This window comes from Tamandua tetradactyla, chromosome 2 (assembly GCF_023851605.1).
Source record: "Tamandua tetradactyla isolate mTamTet1 chromosome 2, mTamTet1.pri, whole genome shotgun sequence".
Taxonomy (NCBI): Eukaryota; Metazoa; Chordata; class Mammalia; order Pilosa; family Myrmecophagidae; genus Tamandua; species Tamandua tetradactyla.
Window position 1 is genome coordinate 33,240,829 of NC_135328.1, and position 25,226 is coordinate 33,266,054.

Below are 25,226 nucleotides of genomic sequence, written 5' to 3' on the forward strand. Positions count from 1 at the left end.
GAACACTGAATGAAGCTGCACCTGAAATATCGTTTTTTGTTTGTTTGTTTGTATCTTTTGTTTTTTTTCTTTTTCGTTTTTATATATATATTATTAGTATTATTCTCTTCTCTATATTAACATTCTATATCTTTTTCTGCTGTTTTGCTAGTTCTTTTCCTAAATCGATGCAAATGTACTAAGAAATGATGATCATACATCTATGTGATGATACTAAGAATTACTGAGTGCATGTGTAGAATGGAATGATTTCTAAATGTTGTGTTAATTTCTTTTCTTTTTTTTGATTAATAAAAAAAAATTTAAAAAAAAATGAAGCAGGAAATGAGCTAAAAATTAAGAAAACTGGGAGCAAATGTAGAAAACATTAAACAAGTCAAAGGGCCTATTTTAAGAGATTAAGGGCACAACCCCTCATAAAATGCAGCAGACATTTCTGCTTCTCTGTTTCTATTAAATAACCCAGCAAGAAAATGCAAAAGTAAAAACAGTAAGACAAAAGATAAAATCAAAAGAAGTATTTTAGCATTGGAAGACATTAACAACTCTCATTTCATGAAATTACAAATAAAAAAACCAGTATTATAAATAGGGGCCTACAGAAGATATGGAACATAATTAATAGCTAATGCTACATAAAATTCGGACAAATATGTATACAGCAAACAATAAATTCTAAAAACAGAAATTTTTAATAAATAAGAAATTACTTCTTCTGTAAACAAATAGAGTCCTTACACAGAGTAATATTTAAGAAGGAAACCAAAAATTTCTATAAATTACACAAAGCAAAAGTATTACTGGCAACATTTTCTCACAATACAATAAACTAGAAATTAATAATAATAAATACATTTTGAAAAAAGGAATCACACAAAAATTTATATTATACTTTTAAATAATCTTTTGGTCAGAGAAAACCAAAACTATAATTATAGAATATTTAAAGGAAAAATAATAATTCACAGTCAGGCTTATGGAACGTGACCAAAAACGTAATCAGAGGAAAATTCATTGATTAAGTATTTTATTACGAAACAAAAAACAAATAAAAATAAAGAGCTAAACATTCAATTCAAGAATTAAAAAAACAAATCTAAAGAAAGTAACTGGGGAAATTTATTTCATATATACACATAATGAATTAGAATATTTTAGGTAGTTAGAATTGACAAATAATTTTAAAAATTAAGAGACAGGATGCAAAAACATGGGACCAAATACTAGCTATCTGACCAAGAAATAAGGAAGAAAAAACACAACTCCAAAAAAAATCAGATTAGGAAATAAAACCATAGATACAAAGGACATTTTTTAAAGAGAGAATATTATGTTCTGTTCTGTGCAAATGCAGCTCAAATTCTTAACAAATGCATTTCTAAGAAAATTTAAATGACTAAAACTAGTCTCAAGAAGAACAAAAGTCAAAAAAGTATTGAAGGATGGATTACAATGGAAAATAATTATCTCCAAAAACATAACAAGATAAAGTTTTAAAGGCAGGTTCTTTTAAACTTTCAAAAGAAAGCTCATTCCCATGCAACATAAACCACTCCAGTAGAGAATACAAGTAAACAGCTAGTATGCATGCCTAAATTCTCATTTTCTACACACTAACAAAACACCATCAACACAACAAGGCCTCGGAATCCTTCTCAACACTAGCAATCTCAGTACCCACTACCAATAGACGCACAATTTGAAATGTATTTATCCTCCTTGTTCCAGATCACTGAAAGTTACAGAAAGCTTTCCAATTTATAATTCACTGTACTAGCATAAGAACCTCATAAAAAATGACTGAAATAGCACACTAAATATAAAACTGCAGGACAATCACGTTTATGAATAGACATGATATGCTACAAAATGAACCCACATTATATTAAAAGAATGAAACACCATGACCAAAATGTGTTCATTCCAGGATGGTTTAATATTAGGAAATCTATTAATATAATCCATCACATCAGTGGATCAAAGGAAGAAAACCATATGGCCATCTGAGTACTAATGAAAAGGCATTTGTTAAAAATTCATCATACTTTTCCTCCTTATTAAATCACTATATAGGAGGGGGGTGATTCATACTCCTTACAAAAAATATTCAATAGAGAAAAATGAAAATCATCCCTCTATCATTCCACTCACCTCTACTCGTGATCAAATTAAAAAAAAAATTCAGCAACTGTGCTGGTTTGAAACTATTATGTACCCCAGAAAAGCCATGTTCTTTATCCTACTCTAATCTTGTGGGGGCAGACCTACCGTTTGGGTGGGATCTTTTTTTTTTTTTTTTTTTTTTTTTTTTTTTTTTTTTTTAAAGACAGAGAGAAGGAAGGAAGGATAGAGGGAAGGAAGGAAGGAAGAAAGGGAAACATTTTTAAACATTTTCTTGTTTTATTGTATTCTGTTTCTCCGTTTTTGTTACATGGGCTGGGGCCGGGAATCGAACCGAGGTCCTCCGGCATAGCAGGCAAGCACTTTGCCCGCTAAGCCACCGCGGCCCGCCCTGGGTGGGATCTTTTTAAGTTGCTTCCCTGGAGATGTGACTCCACCCATTCAAGGTGGGTCTTAATTTGTTTACTGGAGTTCTTTAAGAGGGAACAATTTTGGAAAAAGCTTCAGAGCCAACACACACAGAGACGTTTGGAGATGCAGAAAGAAAACACCACCAGGGAAGCTGTTTGAAACCAGAAGCCAAAGGACCAGCAGATGCCAACCACATGCCTTCCCAGCTGATAGAGGTGTTCCAGATGCCATTGGCCTTTCTTGAGTCAAGGTATCTTCCTTTGGATGTCTTAGTTTGGGCATTTCTATGGCCTCAGAACTGTAAACCTGTAACTTAATAAACCCCTTTTACAAAAGCCAACCCATCACTAGTATATTACATTTTGGCAGTATTAGCAAACTAAAACAACTCAAAAGGATCTTTCTTAAGGATAAAGAATATCATCTGGAACTAAGATAACTCAATACTTCACTGCAAAACACTAGAATCCTTCCCACTAAAAAAGAAAATACAAGAATAGTTGTTAAATTGTACTAGAAATTGTGCTAGAAGGTCTAATTGATGCATAATACAAGAAAAAGGTAAAATATTGACAAAGAAGAAAGGAAATGAATAATATTTGCATATGATATTACCACCTACCTAGAAACCACAAGAAGCTACTGGAATTAAGAAGACAGTATGTTAGTCACTAACAAAGCAATCACATAAAAACAAACAGCTTTTCTACATATCTGCATTAATGACGCAAACTACCCAATGAGGGTAGTGATTTCATTCACAATTACAGTAAAAAATATCAAATACTTAGGAATACACTTGCAAAATAAATGACCAAAAGTTATGGGGAAAAACACAGAATTTACTGTGGCTCCTATAAAGAGACAGACCATGCTCCCAGGCAGAAAAACTTAATATTGCGAGAAAGTCCTTCCTACCCAATTCAGTTTACAAATTTAGTACAATTACAATCACAAGGCAATTTTTACCTCAGTACAAATGACTTTAATGTTTAACTAGTGGAATGTGTGAGACTAATGAGAATTTTGAAAACAAAATAACCGAGAGAGATGTTTATCAAATATTAAAGTATTTTAAAAGCAGTCTGTACCAAAACAGGGTGGTACAGAACTAAAGTTGATACACATCTGGGTCTGTTTCTGGTCCCATTAATAAATGTATCTATTCCACTGATCTGCCTGTCCATGCCTATGCCAGCTCCACCCTCTTTCAGTTATTATAGCCTTCAGACATTTTAATATATATATACTTGAAGGATATGGCCTCAAATCTACCCCTCTCGGTTACATTACCGCACAGCCCATTCCTCAATCGTCCTACGACCCCTAGAACCACCCAGTCCTGAACAGGATGGGGCCCACGAGGCACATAGGGGGTCCAGGCCATGCCCTCACGGGTTTCCCGGCGCCAGGCACCACCAATCAATCTCAGCATCCCTTTCCCCCCCACCGCACCTCCATGGAATTTCCAACAACCAAGCAGAGGTGGAATTCCTGATGAAGTCCCTCTGACATCCCAAAGTCCAATCCCTTCATTTAATAGATGAGTGTTTTTATACTCGTGACAATTTTGCAAGGTAGGGCAGGAAAAAAGCTCATTATCTCATACTCCAGACAGTGATATTTCCAGGAGAGAAAGTGAAACCCCAAATTCACCTGAGGCCTCACAGGGACAGAGGAGGCCCTTAATACTACGCTCTGACATTCAATCCCCAAGTACCTCCATCCTCCACATCCCACACCCAAAATGGGCTCAGAAACGAACCCAATGGGCCTACATGAAGTTTCCAATCTGTATCGGAGAAAAAATATTCAGATGGATTTAGCCAGTTACCCCTTATGTAGAGCTTACAATTGTGTCAAGCACTGGTGCAGAGAGAGGTTAAGTAATCTGCCCCAAGTAACACAGCCTGGCATGGACAGATGTGGGGTGAGAACCCAAGCAGGCTGCATTACACAAGCACATCCCTTAGCTAATTTACGGAACATCTCTGAGCTGTCTCCTAATGATCACTTTTCTTGGGCCCAGAGAGGCACTGTGTGTGGTACCTTTTGGGGTCATTTCATCCAGAGACATTTATAGGTGCCAGGATTTGGGAACCTCTGTTGTTTGGAAAAGAAATACAGTAAATTTTTAAAAGCATGCTTCACTGACTTTATTATGTGGGAGTTTTTTCCTTTTCTTTGTATATATATTGTAAGTTTTCTTCATCAAACTATAATAATAGTAATAGTAGTAGTAGTAATGAGTCAATAAAACATTTTTTAAAGTTCATTCTATTTATTTTCAAAATTCCCAAAGCCTAGGGACAATAAATGCCTACATAGTGAATGGCCTGAAAATGGACAGATACAGGGAAATGTATTAAGCTAATATTTACCCTTTGCCCCGTTTCTCCTCTTTGGGAGTATTTCCAAAGGAGAGGGTTTTAAAATATCAAAATATTTTAGGTACGAAGATGTTCACTACAGTGCATTTTATAAAAATGAAAAATGAAAGTCAACCTAAATGTCCAACCATAGAGTATGGCTCGAATATACGACGTTGGCTCACTTCTGTGAATATTATGCAGTCTTGAAAAATGAATACGATAAAGACAAAACAGCTAAACAGAAAAGATGGTGGGGTAGGCATCTAGATTCTAGATTAAAATAATAAATATGTGGGTGCATGGGTGGTTCAGTGGTAGAATGTTCGCCTTCCATGTGGGAAACCCAGGTTCAATTCCCAGACTATTCACCTAAAAAAAAAAAAAAATTTTAATTTTTTAATGTGCTTCTAAAATAACGAAAGGGAAAAATACTAAAATATTAATAGAAATTATAAGGGAGCTGGGGTTTATTTACAGCAATTTTTTCATTCTTTATTTTCAGGTTTTTCTGTAACGTCACTGAAATACTTGATTTAAAAATTAACTCTTTAAAACGAAAGTAAGCATCTGTCGAGCAGCTAGGGCAGTGTTTCAGGGAAGCCATGACGGTGTGTTACCATCTAATTCAACAAGCACCACGTGTGCCAGGCACCACACACACAGCAGAAGTATGGTCCTTAGGAAAAGATTCCTACTCCAATCTCTGCTCAGCAACCTCCCAAATGGGGCAAATGAAAGAACGACCTAAAACTACAGGACAGCCTGTCCAGAGAAGGGTAGAAAGCTGTTCAACTTGGTGAGAAGCATAGCTGTTGACTACATCCTGTCTCTTAAGTAGAGTCTTAAGGCAGGATTCTAGAGTTAAAGTATATTTTTTAAGTAATCAAATTAAAGCAGCATGGTACCTATACATCTACAGAACAGAACAGAGGCCAGAAACAGAGCCTAAGTATATGGAAATTTAATACAAGATAAAGATGCATTTAAAACAATGATGGAAACGATGAATTATTCCATTATTGGTGTTGTAGCAAGTGGCTCACTATTTGGAAAAGAAATAAAGCCTGATCCCTTTGTGCCTCTCCTTTAATCCAAACGCATTTCAGAAGGATAAACAATTTAACTGTTAAAAAAAAAATTACCTAAAGGAAATTACAGAATAAGGATGAATATTTTTATAAATTCTTAAGCCTTTTTAAGCCTGGTTCCAAAGGTAAGAATTTTAAATTAAAATATAGCCAGAATCCAAAATGCAAAAAATGCATACATTTTTAAAACTAAACATTTTATTTAACAACCACAACCACTAAATAACACAAACGATTAAAAATAAATAAAAGTCTAGGAAAAAGAAATACTTGGAACATAAATGACAAAGAGCTAATAGCTCTAGAAGCCAAAGGGCTTTTTAGGAAACACAATAGAAAAGATAAACATCCCACAAGAAAAATGGGCAAAGAAAGTGAACAGGCAATTCACAAAAGGAGAAATTCAAGTGGCCAACAAAAATGCCCAAACAGATGTTCGACTTCATTAGTTTGCCCATGAGGCAATGAAAGATGAATACTATCAGGAATACAAGGAGATGGTCACAAAGCGTAAAATGAGCATTCACGACCTCACAGCAGAAATGTACACTGACATCACTGTTCTGTGCAGCACATACCAATTTATGTCCACCTGTAGAAAGTGAACACGCCATGACCCAACAATCAACCTTCTAGGAAGGGATGTGAAGAAGATTACCATAGAAGCGAAAAATACAGTGTGTGAACGGATGTTCCCGACAGGGTTGATTATAATAGTGAAAAAACAGAAATAACCAAAATTCAATAGAAACTGGATTTTGGAGCACATGCACAATGGAAATACAATGTAGTCATTAAAGTAATATATATTTATATTTATTCATGTAGAAAGATGTCCATCAGTTAAAAAGAGGGAGAGAAAGCAAGCTACAAAGCCGAATGTAGAGTATAACCCCGTGTGTGTAAAACTGTCATCATAAATATCTGCCTTGAGTAAGGTTCATCAAAAGGTGAACAGTGGTTATCTTCGGGTCGTAGGCTATCAAGTGATTTTTTTCAAGAATAATTCTCATATTTTTCCAAATTGTTTGAATGCTTTGGTAATGAAGCTGTTATTTTTAAAATCAAGGAAAAAAATATTTTCATTTGGGGAAAAGATAAAAGCAGGGAACCAGCCAACTCTTGGAAAGCCATTTCACACTCAGCAAGCGGAATGGAGCCTGTTCCCTCTGGGGCAGCAGCCTGGGACAGTGAAGTCAAAAGGTCTGAACTCAAGGCCTGGCTCTGACATAACAGTTGAGTGACCTTGGACAAGTTTATTAGCCTTTTTGTGTCTTGGTTTCCTCATCTGTGGAACGATGATGATAATAATTCTACATCAGAGAGCTATTCTGAGGATCAAGAGGCCAACACTGAGTACGAGTAGGTTTTCAATAAATACTAGTTTCATTCTCCAACTTGGTCTAATTATTAAAAGCACCTAGCAGTACCCAGCACTTATTAGGTACTCAAAACATGTCGGGCAATTGAATGGGATAGGTGGATGGAACGGCTGGTCATATGAAAAGACAAATGGTGTGAAGGAAGGAAAGATGGAATGGGCAGGGGATGGATAGAGAGGTGGACAAGTGAACTGCTAGACCAATGGACTGATGGATGGGCTGACAGGTATGGTGGACTGTATTTTCCAAAAATGATCACATCAACACACACGCCTTCCTACACACGCTTCCGATGCAATGCTGATGCTCCAACATCGAGAGGTGGAGGCCACGTCCCTCCTGGAGCAGGCCATTGTAAACTGCTTCAACCAGGAGAATGAGGCGGGAGTTACAGTGCAGGATTTCTGAGCTGCATGACTTCAGTCATAAAAGGCGGCCCTGCATCTGCTCAGCACTCTCTCTCGGGACATGGGCCTTTGCAGCCCCAAGGCACCATTGCGCCATGTAAGAAGTCCAGCTACCATGAAGCCTCCACGCTGGAGATAGAGAGAGAGAGAGAAAGAGGGATGCCTGAGAAGTCCCAGCTGCTCTTCCTCTCCTAGACCCCAACAGATGAGTGGAGACGCTTTTCTGATGACCCCATACCATGTGACCACAATCACAGACACCGGGAGTCACAACCACCCAACCAACCAAGCCGCGCCCAAGTTCCTGACCCACAGAAACCCTGAGAGACATTAAATGACTGCTGCTGTTTTAAGCAACTAAATTTTGGGATGACTTGTTACACAACAATAGATAGCTAAAACAGAGGGTGAGACGAGTAGGTGGAAGAGATGGGAGATGGGTTTATGCAGTGGGAGGCAGGGCTGATGCCGAATGGATGATGTGGTATGTGGACTCCTGGAAATCTGCAGGAGAGATATCTTGTTCTGATATTGAGCCTTCTTTTGTACACTTCTCTTGTCTATTCCAAGGGCCTCTTGATCATCTAACCATCCCAAGCCTCTCTCACCTCAGCTGTTTGTACTCCCAAAAGCCGGCCCTCTACACTGACTCTGCTCAGTTGCCCTCCTGCCCTCGAACAAACCAGCAGCACATGCTTTCTGCAGCCTGCCTATCCAAGTTCTCACGGCATAGTAGGGAAAATTGAGGCCTAAAGAGAGAAAGGAACTTACCCGAGACCACAGGGGGGTTAGGAGCAGGCTCAGACTAGAAGCCATGGTTCCTGCCCTGAAGCTCAGGGTCCAACAGATGTGGGCTCCAGGAATTCCTCTGTTTGAGTTGTAACTCCACCACTCACTGTCTGTCACTATCCCACCAGGGCAGTGAGCAACGCCGCAGGCCCTGGCTGGGATGTGCCAGAGCTCTTGGCTCCAAGCGTACCTTGCATAAATATGTCTGGGCATAAATTTGCATCCTGAATCCGGGAGGCCCCAATTCCAAGTATGTCAAATGTAATTAATTACAGCAAACCTTCTGCAACTGTTTTCAAACGCGGTATTAAAGGCTTTGTGCACATGAAACACACAACTCGCTGGTCTGCTGAGGCGTGCTGGGAGCTGGGGCCTGGGAAGCTTGGGAGCCCAGAGCCCAGGGAACCATGGAGAGGGGAGAATAACTTCCCCACGCCACCTTCAGTACATCCCACCACCGGGAAGGTAGGGTACAGGCAACGGCAGGCCTGGGTTCAAGTCCCAGGTGGCTATTAGCCCCACCTTCCTCAACTTTGTAAAAGGGGGATAATAAGATTCCTACACCTCAAAGGCCTATTGTGAGCCTGGACTCAGAAGTTCACCTAAATTTGAATCCAACGGGCACTTACCAGTTATCTGATCTTGGGCAATTCCTCTCACTCTCAATCTCAATTCCCTCATACAGAAAAGAAAAAAAAAAAAAAAAAAAAAGACAAAAATCCCCACTTTTCAGAGTGATTGTGTGAGTATTAAATGAGATAATAGATGTTAAATGCTTAGCCCAGTGACTGACATATGGCATGTAATGAATATACTTTAGGGCAGAAAAATTCCATTTTGCAAAAATAAAGTAAGATGATTAAGAAGGCTAAACTTCAGCCTTTTCACAGAAAGAGCTCCTGACTGAAAAACCAGCATCTGTAAGGACTTTTTTCCAACACATGGCTCAAACTCCTCTCAGAAAAGTAAGAGCAAGAGTTCTGGGCTAGAAAGCTAGAGTCTTGGGTTCGAATCTTAGCTTTCCTGCTCCCTCCCTGGAGACCCCTCTCCAGGTCTCTGTTCCAGGTTGAGGGTCAAGGGGGCAAGATGACCTCCCAGCACTGCCAGCTCTATTCAGCCTGGCAGTGCATCCTCTGGGTCTTCTAGAAGCCTTGCTTCCCAAATCCTAACAGGGAGTGAACAAGACTAAACAAAAGAATGACTTCCACCCCCCAGGACCCAATACAACCTGGACCCAATGACCAAACCAGCCCTAACTGCACCCTGATTCACAAAGGCCCCACGGCAAACCCACAGGGCAAGCAAAAGAAATTGTTGAGGGCAATCTTTCAGATGGTTTTTTGTCTGCCTTATTGGATTTACTTTCTTCCCAAGTATTTAGTTAATGTTTAGGGGAATGGGTAAGCATTTTCTCCCTGAATTACTAATACCTCTCTCATAAATGCCCTCCCTACCTCCTCCATTTTAACCACTTAGTCCTCCTGCCTACACCACTGCATTGTCGGTCAGCCTCAATCCCACGCCAAGCTCTGAGTCTCAAAGTCCATCCAGGTACCTGATGAAGCTGCTGTGTGACTCTGAGCAAACCATTTCCCTCTCTGAGGTTCCTCTTCCTCATCCAGAAAGTGAGCAGGCTGAGTCAGAACAGTGCTGTCCAGCAGAAATAGAACGCAAGCCACAAAGGTCATTCCAAATTTCTAGTAGCCGCATTGTTAAAAAAAAGTTAAAAGAAACAGATAAAATAATTTTAATAATGTATCTTATTGAAGTCAATATATAAAATATTATCAACTTGGGTGGGCCACGGTGGCTCAGCAGGCGGACTCCTCGCCTGCTGTGCCGGAGACGCAGGTTCGATTCCCAGTGCCTGCCCAAGCCAAAAAAAAAAAAAAAAAAATTTATCAACTCAACCTGCAAGCAACATAAAAAAATTCATTACTGAGATTTTTTTACAGTCTTTCTTTCCCTATCAAGTCTTTAAAACGGGGTGTGTATTTTACATTACAGCACATCTCAATTCAGAAAAGCCACACTTCCAGCGCTCATTTGCCACACAGGGCTTGTGGCTCCCAGGACATATCAAGCAGCACAAGTGTAGATAAGCCCTATGAACCTTTCTGGCTCTAGATGCCTGTGATTCAAAAAGAGGACCAGCCTCAAAACAAATTCCACCTAAAGCTAGTAGCACCCCAGAGGCCTCTGCCTTCCCTCAGGCCTCATTTCAAGCTGACCTTCTGGCCAGTTTCAGTTTTATTTCAAGATCAGTTTCAGTTTTCTGCTTTTCCAGCATACATTATAAGGAACACCCACATAAACATACTTCAATTTTTATAGTTCTTTTCCCCAGGTGATGACATTAAAAAGTAGAAAAATTTCCTAGCATCTAAAACTATCTCCATCTCTTCTCTTTGGAAAATGTCTCTACTGCATCCACCTGGCTATAGACAGAAATACCCTGACCTAAAAATAAAACAAACACACAAATTCTCTGCTGAATTACAACCAACAAAAATCCCCACCCTCACCCCAACCCACCTCCAAGTGTCCACAAAAAGTGCTGGGGGCAGGTGGGACTTTGTACTGCAGAGAGTCAAAAAGCAGATGGTTAGCTCTTCAGGCATCCAGTGAACAAACCAAGATAGCTTGTGACTGAAAGTTACCAGTAATTGGGAGCCAGGGACTTGCCCAGGGAACCTCAGGCCTCCTCCACTTCGCAGGTGTCTCTTTGACCCATGGCAGAGACAGAGTTCGTTCCTCCTGGGCCCCCACCCCTGGGCAGAGCTGGCCCCTGAAAATCAAAGATCCAAAGTCCTGACACGGGGCTCACTGCACAGAAAGCAGTTTTCTTTCCCACGTTTTCTACAGCAGTGTGGGGAGCCGAGCATCACCTGACTCCATTTATTCTCTTTAGCTTATATACGAAGCCTCATTCTGCTTTGTCAGCCAAAATATTTATATCATTTTTCTGTCGACTCAATACCATCCTCACCTCGCCCTCCCTCCTTTCCTTTTTAAGAAAAGAAAGGAACTGTCGCCAACATCTTTCTCCAGTTCTTTGCCATTTATGATGGGTGACTGTGGCCGTTAACTCAACAGATGCTTGCAGGAAGGCTGGTAGGGTTAGCCCAATGGACAGCTCTCTATTTAGATAAACAGAGGCTGGGACAGGGGTCCCGGAACCCAGCGCCTTCCAGGGCCAGGCAGGTGGTGTACATGATTGAAATGGGAGAAGGCTGGAGAGCAAATACCCTGTCAAAGATCTAAAAATCCTAGGACCTATATTAAGCAAAATATAAAATAAGGGGCAAATTCACCTCGAGCACCAGTTTGTGATCCACAGTCTACACAATTTACTCACAACTGAGTCGACATAGCCCATTTAATAGTGATTAACACTAGTTACGAAAACTAACGTGTAGGGATTCCCAATTTAAACAGCACTTTCAAATAAGTTCTCTCATTTCATTTTCACAATGCATCTTTGGAGGATTATTACCATTCCATTTCCCAGAAGTAGAAACTGAGATTCAGAGAGACACAGCAACCCATCTACTGTCTTAAATGGATTAGGAGCAAACCTGTGTCCCACTCGGTCATCCTCCAGGAGCCCCGGGCCTGCCCTGCCCCTCTGTGATGTCATCCGCTCAGAGTGAAGGACCTCGCCTGATTCAGCCACCCCAGCCACTGGTATGTCCCCTTTGAAACCTGATAACTCCAGGAACGGTCAGAGAAGCAGGTCGTCCAGCCCTACTTTGATGACAACCCCAAGGGTATCTAATTATAACAGGGAAAGGAGGAGTCCGATCCTCTCGCTATTTCTCAAGACCAAATTAATTTTAATTCCTTTTGACACAGTGTATGTGCACGCGGTAGGCAAAGCAATGGTTGAGGAGTTAAGAAAACCGAGGCTGGAAGTCCCACCTCTGCCTAGGCACTGAGGCCTTGGGCAAGACATTCCACCTCCCCTCCAAGGCTCAAACTGGCTTCGCTTCTCATGTGAATGCCGATTGATTGGTAGCACCACACTGAGAAGGATTCTGAGGCCATGACCAGACCCAAAGGGAAAGACTGTCATGATGGATTAGTGATGTCTGCCACAGGCTTGAAAATGGGGTGTGGCAGCATGCATGCTACTTATTTACCATCCCTGAACTAGAGGATGTACAAATAACATGCTGCAAGTGAAAAGCACTTTGCCATTTACAAAGCTTTTTCTCACATAACCCAAAACTTTTGCAAGAACCCTGCACAACAAATATCATCCATCATCATCATCACCACCATCATCACCATCATCATTATCATCATCATCATCACCATCATCATCATCTTCCCTTCACAGATAAGGAAAACACAGTCCAGGGAAGTGGAGTACTTCGGCCAAGGACACAAAATCACTCAACAGTGGGGCAAAGAGGGGAGGCCAAGTCTTGTTCCTCCATCTGTGATCTGTTTGTTCTACTTTGGGAAGGTCAAACTGGTTGCCACCTGAGACAGCTCAACCACGTGGCTGGAGGGAAGGGACCACAGGTTTGCAAGGCTCTACCTCCCTTCCCCTGGTTAGTTACACCCTTTACAGGAGAAAGGACCAAGGCAAAGTTATGAAATCCACCCAAAGACATGGAAGCTTTTAACAGTCCATCCCACCAGGAGCAAGAAAACCTACTTCCTCAACCCAAAATGCCATAGATGCGCTATCGATTTTATAACAGCTTTTGAGAAGAAATAAGTAAGAGGGAGAAACAGTGTATTAAAAGAACACATCTATTTAAGGTACGTCCTAACATCAACAACTTGGAAATGTGGAACTACAAAAACTGAGGAAATATGGTCCACCTCAAACTGGGATTCTGTACTCAACTGCTGAGCTGGGCCGCAAAGTGTTAAAATGACGATTATTTTATACAATTTACTAAAAAACAGCATATAAACAGAATGTTCTCAGTTTTCTTCCACAAATTCTCCTTGAATCTTTTGCATCTGCACACCCAAGTCTAGCAATCGGGTTTGGTTGAGCACCAATCCCTCCTTTATTTAGCTGCTTCAAGTTTAAGGGGACTATATAACAGGGTATACTGCTAAACAGCCCCCTAATGTCCAGTTCTAGGGAATCTGACCAAGACCAGCTCTTAGCACAAACACAGGGCACTGGTCGGCCCCATTTCCAACTCCCTAGAAATGTTGTGCCCTTCACCATGTCTGCAAGGCGGTCATCGGGATGATGACCCCAAACGCACCCCACCCCCACCATCACCCACTTCAAAACAGTACTTTATACAACAGGAACGAGGGTAACGGGAATAAAAGTGATCAAAGGAAATTTTTCAAAAATTCTCAAGACATGCAGAGTCAAAGGAACGTTACCCCTTCCAAGGAGGCCCCCTGGACTTACTAAGGGAGTAAGGGAGCCAGGGTTTTAGGACCAGCTATAGGAAAACATGTTTATGGCTTCCTAACAAAACACAGATTTTGACTAAATGGCCAAATCCAAATTGGTCCTCCACTTTCGCTAGACTCAAATCCAACTAATGTGAGCTATTTCCAAAATCAAATTAAGTCATCATATATTTACTCAGCGACTTCTTTGTGCCAAGTCCTAAAGTGAATAACCTTTGACTGCCACTGTCAAGTAACTCACAAGTTAACTGGAGAAACACAAATAACACAACTAACTCTCACCTGTGGGTCCACAGTGTTTGAGAAGTGCTGTGGGGTGGGGAGAAGGGGCATGGATTAACTCCACCTGAGGAGGTTCTAAAGGGTTCCAGAGGAAAGCACAGCAGATCTTAAGGACAGTCTAGGTTCTCATAGAGCAGAAATTAATGATGCAGGCATGAACTGGTGCTCAGAGATTCAGATTTATCCCTTTAAAAGACTGTGCCACACCACTCCCTCCAAGCCAACTCTGCAGATGAATTCACTGTCCTCCCCCCTACAAAGGATATGACACCCAGGGGTGTAAATCTCTCCCTGGCAATGTGGGACAGAAATCCTGTGATGAGCCGGGACTGGCACAAAGGGATAGAGAAAGCCTTCTTGACCAAAAAAGGGAAGAGAGAAATGAGACAAAATAAAGTTTCAGTGGCTGAGAGATTTCAAACAGAGTTGAGAGGTTATCCTGGAGGTTATTCTTACACATAATATAGAAAATCCCTTTTTAGTTTATGGTATAGTGGAGTGGCAGGAGGGAAGTACTGAAACTGTTGAGCTGTGTTCCAGTAGTCTTGATTCTTGAAGACAACTGTATAAAGATATAACTTTTACAGTGTGACTGCGTGATTGTGAAACCTTGTGTCTGATATTTCTTTAATTCAGGGTATGGATAGATGAGTAAAAAAATATGGATAAAAAATATATAAATAATGGGGGGACAAAGGGTGAAATAAATTGGATACATGGAAATACTAGCGGTGGATGAGAGGGAGGCGTAAGGGGTATGCTATTATGAGTTTTTTTCTTTTTATTTCTTTTTCTGGAGTGATGCAAATGTTCTAAAAAATGATCATGGTGATGAATTCAAAACTATGTGATAATATCGTGAGCCATTTTTTGTACATCATGTATGGAATGTATGTTTGTGAAGACAGGTCAATAAAAAAAAAAAAAGACTATGCCACAGGCTCAATATCAACCCAGAAATATCCCAAGGAGTCAGAGCATCGCTGGAATGAAAGCACTGAGAAGACATTGACAAGAAAGAGTCTTAAGGTTCAGAACATGTCTCATCCCAATCTATTTTAAAACAACAACCAAAAAAGTGTACATTTTCTGTTGTTGCCTAACCCTGCCCACTGAAGATATACCACATTTCCACAACTACCAAAATTCTCGCCAGTGGGACTCGGTCTCGCCAAGGTGGAGACCCACTGGCCACTGAGTCAAGAATCAACTAACACGTTTGACAGCCTTCTAGGATGATGGCTGGCCAGGGTCTCCACAGGTGCATGTGCTGCTTCATTTAACTGCAAAACCACCCTTAAGGGTCAGGATTACTAGCCCCGTTTTTCCAGACGCAGAAACTGTGGTTCCAAAACAAGAAGTGACTCTCCCAAAGAAACACAAAGCTAACCATGAGATGAGGTTGGACTTCAAACTCTGGGCTACCTGACCCCAAATTCAGCTTTCCATTTCGCCAACAGGGTGACTGTCAGAAAATTTGTATGCGCCTGACCTAAGCCTCTCCTAGGGAAGTTTCCCGGTGGTTCCAAGCTCAGTTCAGAAATGGATGTCGCTGACAGTCAGCCTTTGGCCCCAATCTCCTACGTTCCCTCGGAGAAGAAGGTCCTAGCCCCCTTTTTTTTTTACATCTTCATCTTTCATTCAAGCAACACTGTATTTAAAACCCAGCCTCAGTGACCAGCTCCCTCACTTGAATTTCTCAACTTGAGCCACACACATGCTGGGACATATCACCCTGAAGTTTCTGTCTTCCATTTCTCATTTAAACTATAGGATATTGGCTTAACCCTGGAAGAAGACTGAACAAATAAAAGGGATGCAAGGATCATGTTAGCCAGGAGAGGCTAAATGGATGGAACTCATCACCACTACGTGCCTGGATGCCTCAGAACACAGAAGAACAGGGTGCTCAGAAAGAAAACCAAGAGGTTTGAGAGCTGTCACTAACCTCCTGAGATCATATAGTAAAGACAACCAGATGGAACACTGGTCTGGCCCTATGCTGTCCAATCCAGGAGCCCGCAGTCCCAGGTGGCTACTGAGCACGTACAATGTGACCAGTCCAAATGGAGACATGCCATAGGAGTAAAATACACACCGGACCGCAAAGACTTAAAGGCCAAAAAAGATTATAAAATATCATATGTATAATTTTTCATACGATTATATGTTGAAATGAGAGTCTTGTGGCTATATTCAGTTAAATAAACTATATTATAAAATTAATCTCACCTGTTTTTTGTTTTCTACTGTTTTTGAGTGTGCTACTGGCTCACATTTGCAGGCACAAACATTTCAATCCGACATGCTCATCTGGCACGTTTAGAAGATGAGGAGACCAAGAGGGCAAGCTGGAGCTCTTCGGAAGTGCATGAACATGCAAATACGGGCACTGACGCCAAGTCCGGTTAAAACTTAAACAGAGCACAAACACAGACTCCCTAACTTAAGAAAAATTCTCTGGCCATCAGAAGGAAAAACCTAGAATAAAAGAAACTCTGACTGCTATCCCTCCCTTCAACACAGGGATCCCAGCTACTTTAAATCTTTCCAGCATGTCTGACCACAGTGCTCCCTTCTCAACCAAGAACCACAGGTCAGGATGTGCACCTGACCTCCCAGGCAGCGGACACTACTTCGCAAGTAGCCCTTGAGATGGCAAAGACAAAACATGTGGCCCAGGACAGCCAGTCCACACGGTCTGCAAAAAAGTCAACTGGGATAACTGAGAAGCAAATAAAATGTAAGCAGTAGAGTACAGGATACTTTGTAGCCCATGGTGGGTCATCTAGTCTAGTCTTTCTCAAACTCTTTTGACTCTGACCCAGAGTAAGAAATGTAGAACATGCATACACAAAAATAAATACAGCAAAAACCTCATGACATAATATTTATCTCTACCCTATGCTGTGACACAGGCATTTTTCATTCCCTTCTATTCTATCCTGTTCTCTTTTATTTTTATTTTTTTCTGACTGTGATCCAATGAATTTATTTCACAACACACTAATGAGCTGTGATCTGCAGTCTGGTTCAGGTATGGTAAATATGAGGTTCATGCCCCACTATATGATCACCACACTCCTCTCTCAAGAATATGGGAGTCTGGATGTGGCCTCAGAATCCTTCTCAACACAATGACCGAAGCAGCTTACAAACTTGAAGTTAGAACCAGAGATGGAACCTTTCTATTGTCATCCCTGATCTGATCCAAAGCTCTCACTTAACAAATGCAAAAACTGAGGCTCGGAAGGAAAAAGTGACCTGCCCAAGGACACACCGCAAGACCTTGGGAGAGCTAGGGCTCCCGTGAGCCCACAAGCCATTTCACTTCGCATCATCAAGGGCAGAGACACAAATGACACGAAAAATCACCAGAACATGGAAAGACTTCAAAACTTCATCATGACCATGAAAAATCAAGCAGTGAAACACAGAAAGGAAGTTCTAAACACCCCACAGCAAGGAAAAGATATGAGGATTTGTTTTCAGGAGCAGCAGCACCCCAAGGGCCAAGTCAAAGGTGGGAAAAAGTCCAAGGTGGGGAAAAAATTGTGTCTGACGCTGGAGGAGTTTTAAAACTCTGTTTCTCAAATGAAACAAACCATTGGCTATTCAGTTTCTAGGACCAGGGAGAGGTCAGCCTTATGCTGACCAGCCATCTTTGTTGTTTTCCTCCTGCAAAAGCAACAGCCCTTGTTCAAGTCCACCTCAGTGCGGAGCTGAAAGTATAAGCAAACCCTTTTTCCTAGCTTGGTCCGAAGTCAAGCTATAAAGCAGGCCCTTGAAATTTCAAACCTTATTAGAAAAAAAAAAAAAAAACCTCAGACAGAAAAGCAAAACATGAAGTAATAAGAGTCTCCACTGTGAAACTAAGCATAAATGATCTTTCACCAAAACAACTCAGCCCATCATCAAATTACCACCCCTCAAGTCCAATCTGCCACAATTTTTACCCAATATTATAAGAGAGTATGGTGAACAGACTCGAGCTAGTAAAAATTAGCTCATATATCCATTTTTGGTCACCCTTCCATTGAAAATAGGAGGTGAGAGGGGGCAGGGCCCAGGTCAGACCTCAATCCAAAGAGACGCCAATAGAAACAAAAGAAAACTGACCCCGCCCCCAGCAGTACCATCATGCACTTCTATTCCTTACCACAAACATGATCAGAATAACCAATTTAAAAAAAAAACACACACAGGTCTACACGACAAAAACAATTTTCAATTTCTGTCCAGAGGATCTCTCTAAACCAGAGTCAACACAACAAAATTTCAGAACGAAGGAATCTGACTTTTGTGTCAGGAGATTCAGGACACACAAAGGGACTTGATGCAATATTTTTATTCCCTGCACCAGAAATAACCTGTTATCTACAACCCTGACATCTGCTTGGAACCCTCCCCCTACCCAACCCTTCCTAGCCCAGGAGCAGCCCTCTCATCAGTCTCCTAAACTCAGGCCTACTGTCCCAAGAGGCCTCCAAGCCCCTTGGAAATTCTAAATTCTTTGACTGTCCTAGACATCGGCCTAAATAATTTTTTTTTTTAATTTTTTTTAATTATGTTACTTCTGGAAAAAAAAAAAGCTCATTCCAAATATGTCAGAATATGGCCAGTCAGGCCCTGAAGGATTTCGTTACTAAAAAAATAAACTCTCCCAAATGCAATGGTGATGATGGGAAATGTGGAACTTTATTCCCTTAGAAATCCGAATTTCTACAAGACAGGGTGGGAATCCATGAACTGGGGCCACCAGATACTCCAAGACCAGCTGGCGAAAGAGGCACACAGCCTTTGGACCTGTGCCACCCACCAACACCCCATCTACAATCCCACCGGGCAAACATTAATTGTACCCCCCCTTCTTTGAAATAGAAAATTTAGAACTTTTTTTTTGGGGGGGGGGGGGCTCAAAATCCCCAGCAAGTTCAGTAAGACCAAATACCAAATTATCACAAATAAACTTACAACTTTAGGTGGGTACCTTATTTTTATTTTTCAAATTTCAATCTATTCAATGTTTATCTTCTACAAAAAAAAAATTTTTTTTTTGCTTATTTCACCTTCATTTGCCTCTTCTTAAAGCCCAAACATTCCAAATGAATACTGTTTGTAGATATGCTTTCATGTTCCAGAGGCAAGTACCTTTGGATTTGGCTTTTGTTTGTGTTTTCATTACATTTTTCTTTTAAAAAATTAAATTTTCCTGCTAGAATTCAGCTGAGCTAATATTTTACCCCATTTCTTCAGCAAAGTAAATGCTCCACTAGGGAAAATGGATAAGAATGAGAATTTTCAAATCCTCTCTGCTTTTCTCCCATTTTCTTTCTTAAGTCAGCAAAATTTGTTTTTTTTTTTAACACAAACCACAAAATCATCAAGGCTAATGGATTGCTCCCCCTTTGAAAGTAATCAAATTTTTGAAAAATGCCAAATGTTAATACACTATCAAACCCACACCACAAAGAGGCCTGACACCAATCGGATTTTTTAAAAATAATAAATTTTCCAAATTGGAAGAGTGAGCAAGCATAGAAAAGGGAAAATTTTCTTCCTACCATGGATTCCTCAACCCTTGTCTTCATCAACTGATTCAGTTGCATGTCATAAAAAATGAGCTTCTGTGAATCCACTGTTAGTTTTTTTATAATAATGTTAATTATGCATATCTTATTTTAATGGCGGTCTCTCCTACAAATCTGTAGGCTACTCAATTTGTATAACATAACGAATTTACATTTTTTCCACTAAATATTGTTCAAAAAAGGTTCCTGAATTTTCTAGTTAAAACAACAACAATAAAAAAGATATGCCTAGACCTTTCAGGAAACAAAATAAGAAAACAATCTTAATTATTCCATCAAAACAAAACAAAAAAACACAAAACACAACAAATGCAAAAAAAACAGACAGGATTTCACATCAACTTTCCCAGTTTCTGTTTTTCTTAAGAATTTTGAGATTTAAATGCGGTAAAATGTAAATGCAAAATTTTTTTAAAACTACAATTTTTGGGTGTGTCCAAAGCCAACATTTTAGGGTCTATTTTCTCTTAAATCCTTCCTTCTTGGAAATAGAAAAACTTTAAACATTGCTAAATAATGAAATTAGTCTTTTTTGCCCGCTGAGCTAAACAAATTCCAAATTACAATAAAGTGTAATTTCTAATTGCTTCATAAAACCAATTTTCCCAGTTTCCCCTAAACTCACCAATTTCCCTCCTTTTCTCATTCCAATTAGTTTTTTTCTCATTCCAATGAGTTGGACAGCCAATCTGACTTTGCTTTAGAAAGCTTTTTTGCTTTCTCCTCTCCAAAATCTGAATTCATTCAAATTCCAGCTTAATTCCCATTTACATATTATCTGGATTTGGCTTCAAAAATAAAAACTGTCTCCACGCTCCTGGAAAGCGCAAAGTGGAAATTTTCACCCCAAGAAAGAAAATAATAATAATAATCTCTGTCTCCACCACTACCTTATAGTGCAAACTTTTGAAAAATAAGAAATAAAAAATATTTCTTTTTCAATTTTAATTTCTTTTTTTTATTTACAAAATAGTATCCTCTAGGTGGCGTCGTTTTAATGGGAAAAAAACTATCGTTTGAAGAAAAATTAGAAAAAAAAATTGAGAAAGGGAAATATGGCCTAAAAAAAAAAAAGATTGTTGCAAAGATTGGGGTCCTGGAAGAAAGGACCTCCGGAGGGTCACTGAGAACCCCGGGCTCAGAAACGGTCAAGGGAAATTGCAAATTTGGGGGGGAGGGGGGAGAGCTGGAAGGGGTTGCATTTTTGCAAAATGTGAATTGTCCAAACTGAAATGGCTGCTCTGCTCTCTCGCCGCTTTGTTTTCTGGGCTCCGGTCCGAGCCCGGGGCTACAGGGGGCACTGGGTGGGGGCCCGAAAAGACCCCTCGCCACCCCCACCGTCCTCACATCCCTCAGCGCCCCGGGGGGGCTCCGCAGACCACGACCCTCCCGTTTGCGCCCACAAAAAGCCCGCAAACGTGCCAAGGCACTTTGCATTTTGCAAATCTTGCAATGAAGTGGCGCAGCGCCCCGGGCCCCGGCTCCCCGGGGCCCCCCGCGCGGTGCATGCCCCCGGCCCCCAGTCGTACCTGCGGAGCCGCCGCGCCGCCCGGCTGGTTCATGGGTCCGTGCGGGAGGAGGCGGCCCCGGCGCGTCCTGCTCCTCCCGGGCCGGGCCGCTGGTGCGCGCACAATGCCGCCGCCGCTGCCGCCGCCGCCGCCGCCGCCGCCGCTCCCTCCTCCGCCCGCCCCGCTCAGGCCGAGGGGGGGTGGGGGGAGGGCGGGGGCGCACGGAGGGGGGGGCGCCCGGCCCTCGCCCCCACCCCCGGCCCGGCCCGGCAGCCGCCGCAGCCGCCGCCGAGGTGCCCCTCGCGGGGTGGCTGCCGCCCCCCGCCGCCCTGCCCGCCCCCGGGCCCGCCTCGCCGCGCGGCCCGCGAGCTCCGGGCCTCGGCCTCGGCCTCCTCTCCGCCGGCCTCCGCGCAGCACACAAAGCCAGCCGGCCCCCGGGCGCGCCGCTCGCGGCTGCCCGCCGACCCCCGGGCCGCCGCGCACCAGCCCCCCAAACTTTCCCGCGCCGCGCCCTGCCCTCTGCGCGCCCCCCCACCCTGCCCCCGTGTCCCTTCTACCTTCCACCCCCCACCCCACCCCGTTCTCCAGCCCCCTGGAAATGTCATTTGCACGTTCGGAAAAAAGTTTGGAGAGCTGGTCCTTGGTGGGACACAAGGGGTTAATGGGAATTCTTCCCCCCACCCCACCCCCCAAAAATCAGGCTGATTTTTAAATAAAAGTTTGAAGAACCGGCCTTATGGAAAAATGGGAAGGTTAATGAGAATGTTCCTATTGCCCACCCCCGCCACCCCTCCAAAATATCCAATGTAATTTAAAAATAAAAATATGAAGAACTGTTAAGACCCGGGGGATTAAAGAGACCCCAGCCGCCCCCCATCAGATTGATTTTTTAAATAAATATTTGAGGAACTGCTTTTATGTGAAATACGGGAGGAAAAGAATATTTCTATCTAGCCCTGCCAATTTTTTTTTTTAATTCAGATTTATTTTTAAAATAAAAGTTGGAAGTTCAGGCTCTATGTTGAGATGGGTGAGAGGTTAAGGGTGGTATCCCCTTCCGATATCCCCCAATCTGGTTCATTTAGAAAAGAAAAAATTAAGGAACTAACCCTATGTAAATTCGAGGTGAACAAGAATATTTTTATCCCACACCCTAAAAAATAAAATGTATTTTAAAAATAAATTTTGAGGAACTACCTCCTTGTGACTTGGAAAAATTAAAAGAGGACTCTTTTCTGTCCTCCTCACAACCTTCCCCCAATCAAATTTTTCTAAAAATTTTTTTAATTAACGTATAAAGGTTCTACCCTGTGTAGAGACAAGACCTATCCTACAACACTCCCTCCACACATACACAACTGATTGATTTTTAAAATAAAACTGTGAAGAACTGCTCATATATGGGTGAGAGGTGAACAGAACACTTTCTTTACTCCTCCCCAAGAAAAAATTAGTAGTTTATTTTAAAAACCAAAAGCACCGGAATTCAAAGAGTAGATGAGAACCTTTTCTCTGCAGCCTCTTAAAATATCAAAACTACTTTACAAAATCTAAGTTTAAAGAACTGGATCAATATGAGGCAGGAAGGATTACAGAAATTTTCCCCAATATCCTTCATCCCCTCACCTCCCCCAAAAGTTTTCCTTATTATTTTTAAAATGTCAGGAAACTAAGGGGCTGTGTAGAAGACACACACCCACATACACTCCAAGAATGAAAATGTGGAAATCTTGCCCTGCATGGGAGGCAAGGAATTTAGAGGTACAGCCCACCCCCCATCTACCCAACACACACACACACACACACACACACACCACAGGAAATTAGGAGGAATCTTCTAACCACTCCCTCCATATCAGCCCACCTCTCAAAAAGTTGGATGCTCTTAAAAATAAAAAGTGACCATTTCTCTCCCCACCAGCCTGGCAAGTACGATCCTGGCAAAGATTCAGCAGCCTCTGCCAAGGCTGATGTGGAACACGCTCCGAGGGGTGCGGGCAGCCCTGGAAATTTGGCAGAAGTGAGCTCCCATGAGCCCTGGACACATGTACTGGCCAGGTAGACCTCTGCCCGCCTGCCCCTCACCTGCCAGGGGCCTGGAGCCTTGTCGCCTGGAGAGATGTGCCAGGTTCATTGTCTCCCAGGCCCCCTCCTCTGCCTAGAGCAGCCAACCCTACCTGAGGTCCTGCAATAGAAAGAAACTGCACCCAAATAACATTGGGTCTCAGTTGCCACAGGTCAGAGCTGTAGTGTTCCAAGGGGAAAAAATCTTGCCTTGGGAGTCAGAAAAACGTGAAATCCATAGAGTGCTTAATATGCGCCAGGCACATTGTACCAAGAAAGGCAGATGCCCCATAAAGAAGAGGATTCCTTGCTGCAGTGGTTCTCAGACTTGATCAAGTCTTAATGGGAAGGCCTCTTCTAACTCAGATTGCTGGGCCCTACCCCAGAGTTACGAATTCAATAGGTCAGGAATTGGGTCCAAGAATTTATATTTCCAACAAGTTCCCAGGTAGTGCTGAGGTTACAGGTCTGGGGACCACACTTTGAAAACCATCACAATCCTAGAGGGAAGTGCACAGGTTAAGGAGTCAGAGGAAGGGCCCAAGCCAGACTGGGGTCTGCAAGGGTGGCCAGTAGGAGACACCATCCTGCTTGAAGTTGGAACGGAAACATTGTTCTCCACTGGCTCCTGATCAGGTGGCAGGTTAGGACTAAAGCAGGGATTCTTAAAGGGGGCCCATGGGTAGTCTGGGATTCATGAGCTATCCCTTAATATCATAGGCAAATTTACATCTGTATGTGCATTTTGGGGGAGAAAATCTCTTGCTTTCTCTAATTTCTCAAAAGGATCAGTGACCCCAACCTGGAGTGATCTGTACTCTAAAGGTACCTTCGTCCTATAAAATCCTCCCAAGTCCTTCTCAGCCTCCACTTTCTGGAATCACTATAAGGCCTTACTGTCTCTACATCACCCATGTGCTACAAAACTGGGCCTTCTGTCCCCAGGGATACTCCTAGAAGGGGAATCTCCATGGGGTCCCAGCCCTGGAGGGCCTATGCCTTCTTGACTCTGGCCTAGCAGGGCTGGGCTCCGAGCCTTGAAGGGTAAGCTAAGGAGACGAAGACTGAGCTTGATGTCTTTCTGGCAAAATCCAGGTTATAAGGAATGCACACATTTCCCAAATCACAGTGGAAACCACACAATTACCCAGTGCTGTGAATTCTTTCCGTTCAGAAAGTTCACCAAAGGTGGACTCACCACAAGCAGAAGTCACCTCATATGGGCTTGTGGAGTGCTCAGAGGACCCTCCCAAGAAAGTGGCCAGGTCCTGGGTGAGGTGGCCCAGGTCCCATCGGGTGCACTGTCATCTTTTCTGAGAGAGGGATGATGCCAAGACAAGCACAGTTAGAAGACTCAAAATCACATCACACGGAGGACTTTGAGGGGCAACCCCCCTAAGATGCCAGAAGAGCTCTGGGGAGAGAAGCCACTATATTTTTGTGGGAGCCCAGGGGACATGACCAGACTTGCTCAGTAAGGGAACAGGCCATCTGGTCAAGCAGAGTGCGCCATGACACTGCAGGGTCTGAACGACCATGGTCAGGGCAGCTGCAGAACAGAAGCTTACATTAAGTGGAAACCATGCAGTAGGGGCCTCTAAGGGCTTTCCTATCTTAAGGGTCTGTGGTTCAACTCAATATACCTGGGCTTGTTCAAATTCTGGAAACTTCTGATGCCTTCCATGCCCAGCCCTCTGCCTCCCAGAACTAATACTGCTGCACTCGCCCTTCTATTGCATTCACCCCTGTATTGCACTCACCCCTCTATTGCACAATATAGAGTTCACCTCCTGGGTTCCAATACTGGCTTACAT

The 25,226-nt window shown here is 42.3% G+C and overlaps 1 protein-coding gene across 13 annotated transcripts in view; it reads right to left on the reverse strand.

Moving 5' to 3' along the window:
- Positions 1–21,454, reverse strand: part of ZNF618 (zinc finger protein 618) — a 181,182-nt gene extending 159,728 nt beyond the window's left edge. For all 13 annotated transcript variants that reach the window (XM_077142603.1, XM_077142595.1, XM_077142558.1 and 10 more), the window contains exon 1: positions 21,370–21,454. In XM_077142603.1, coding sequence (XP_076998718.1) covers positions 21,370–21,402 — 33 coding nt within the window. In that variant the 5' untranslated portion in view covers positions 21,403–21,454. The remainder of the gene's footprint in view (positions 1–21,369) is intronic.
- Between the last annotated feature and the right edge of the window lie 3,772 nt (positions 21,455–25,226).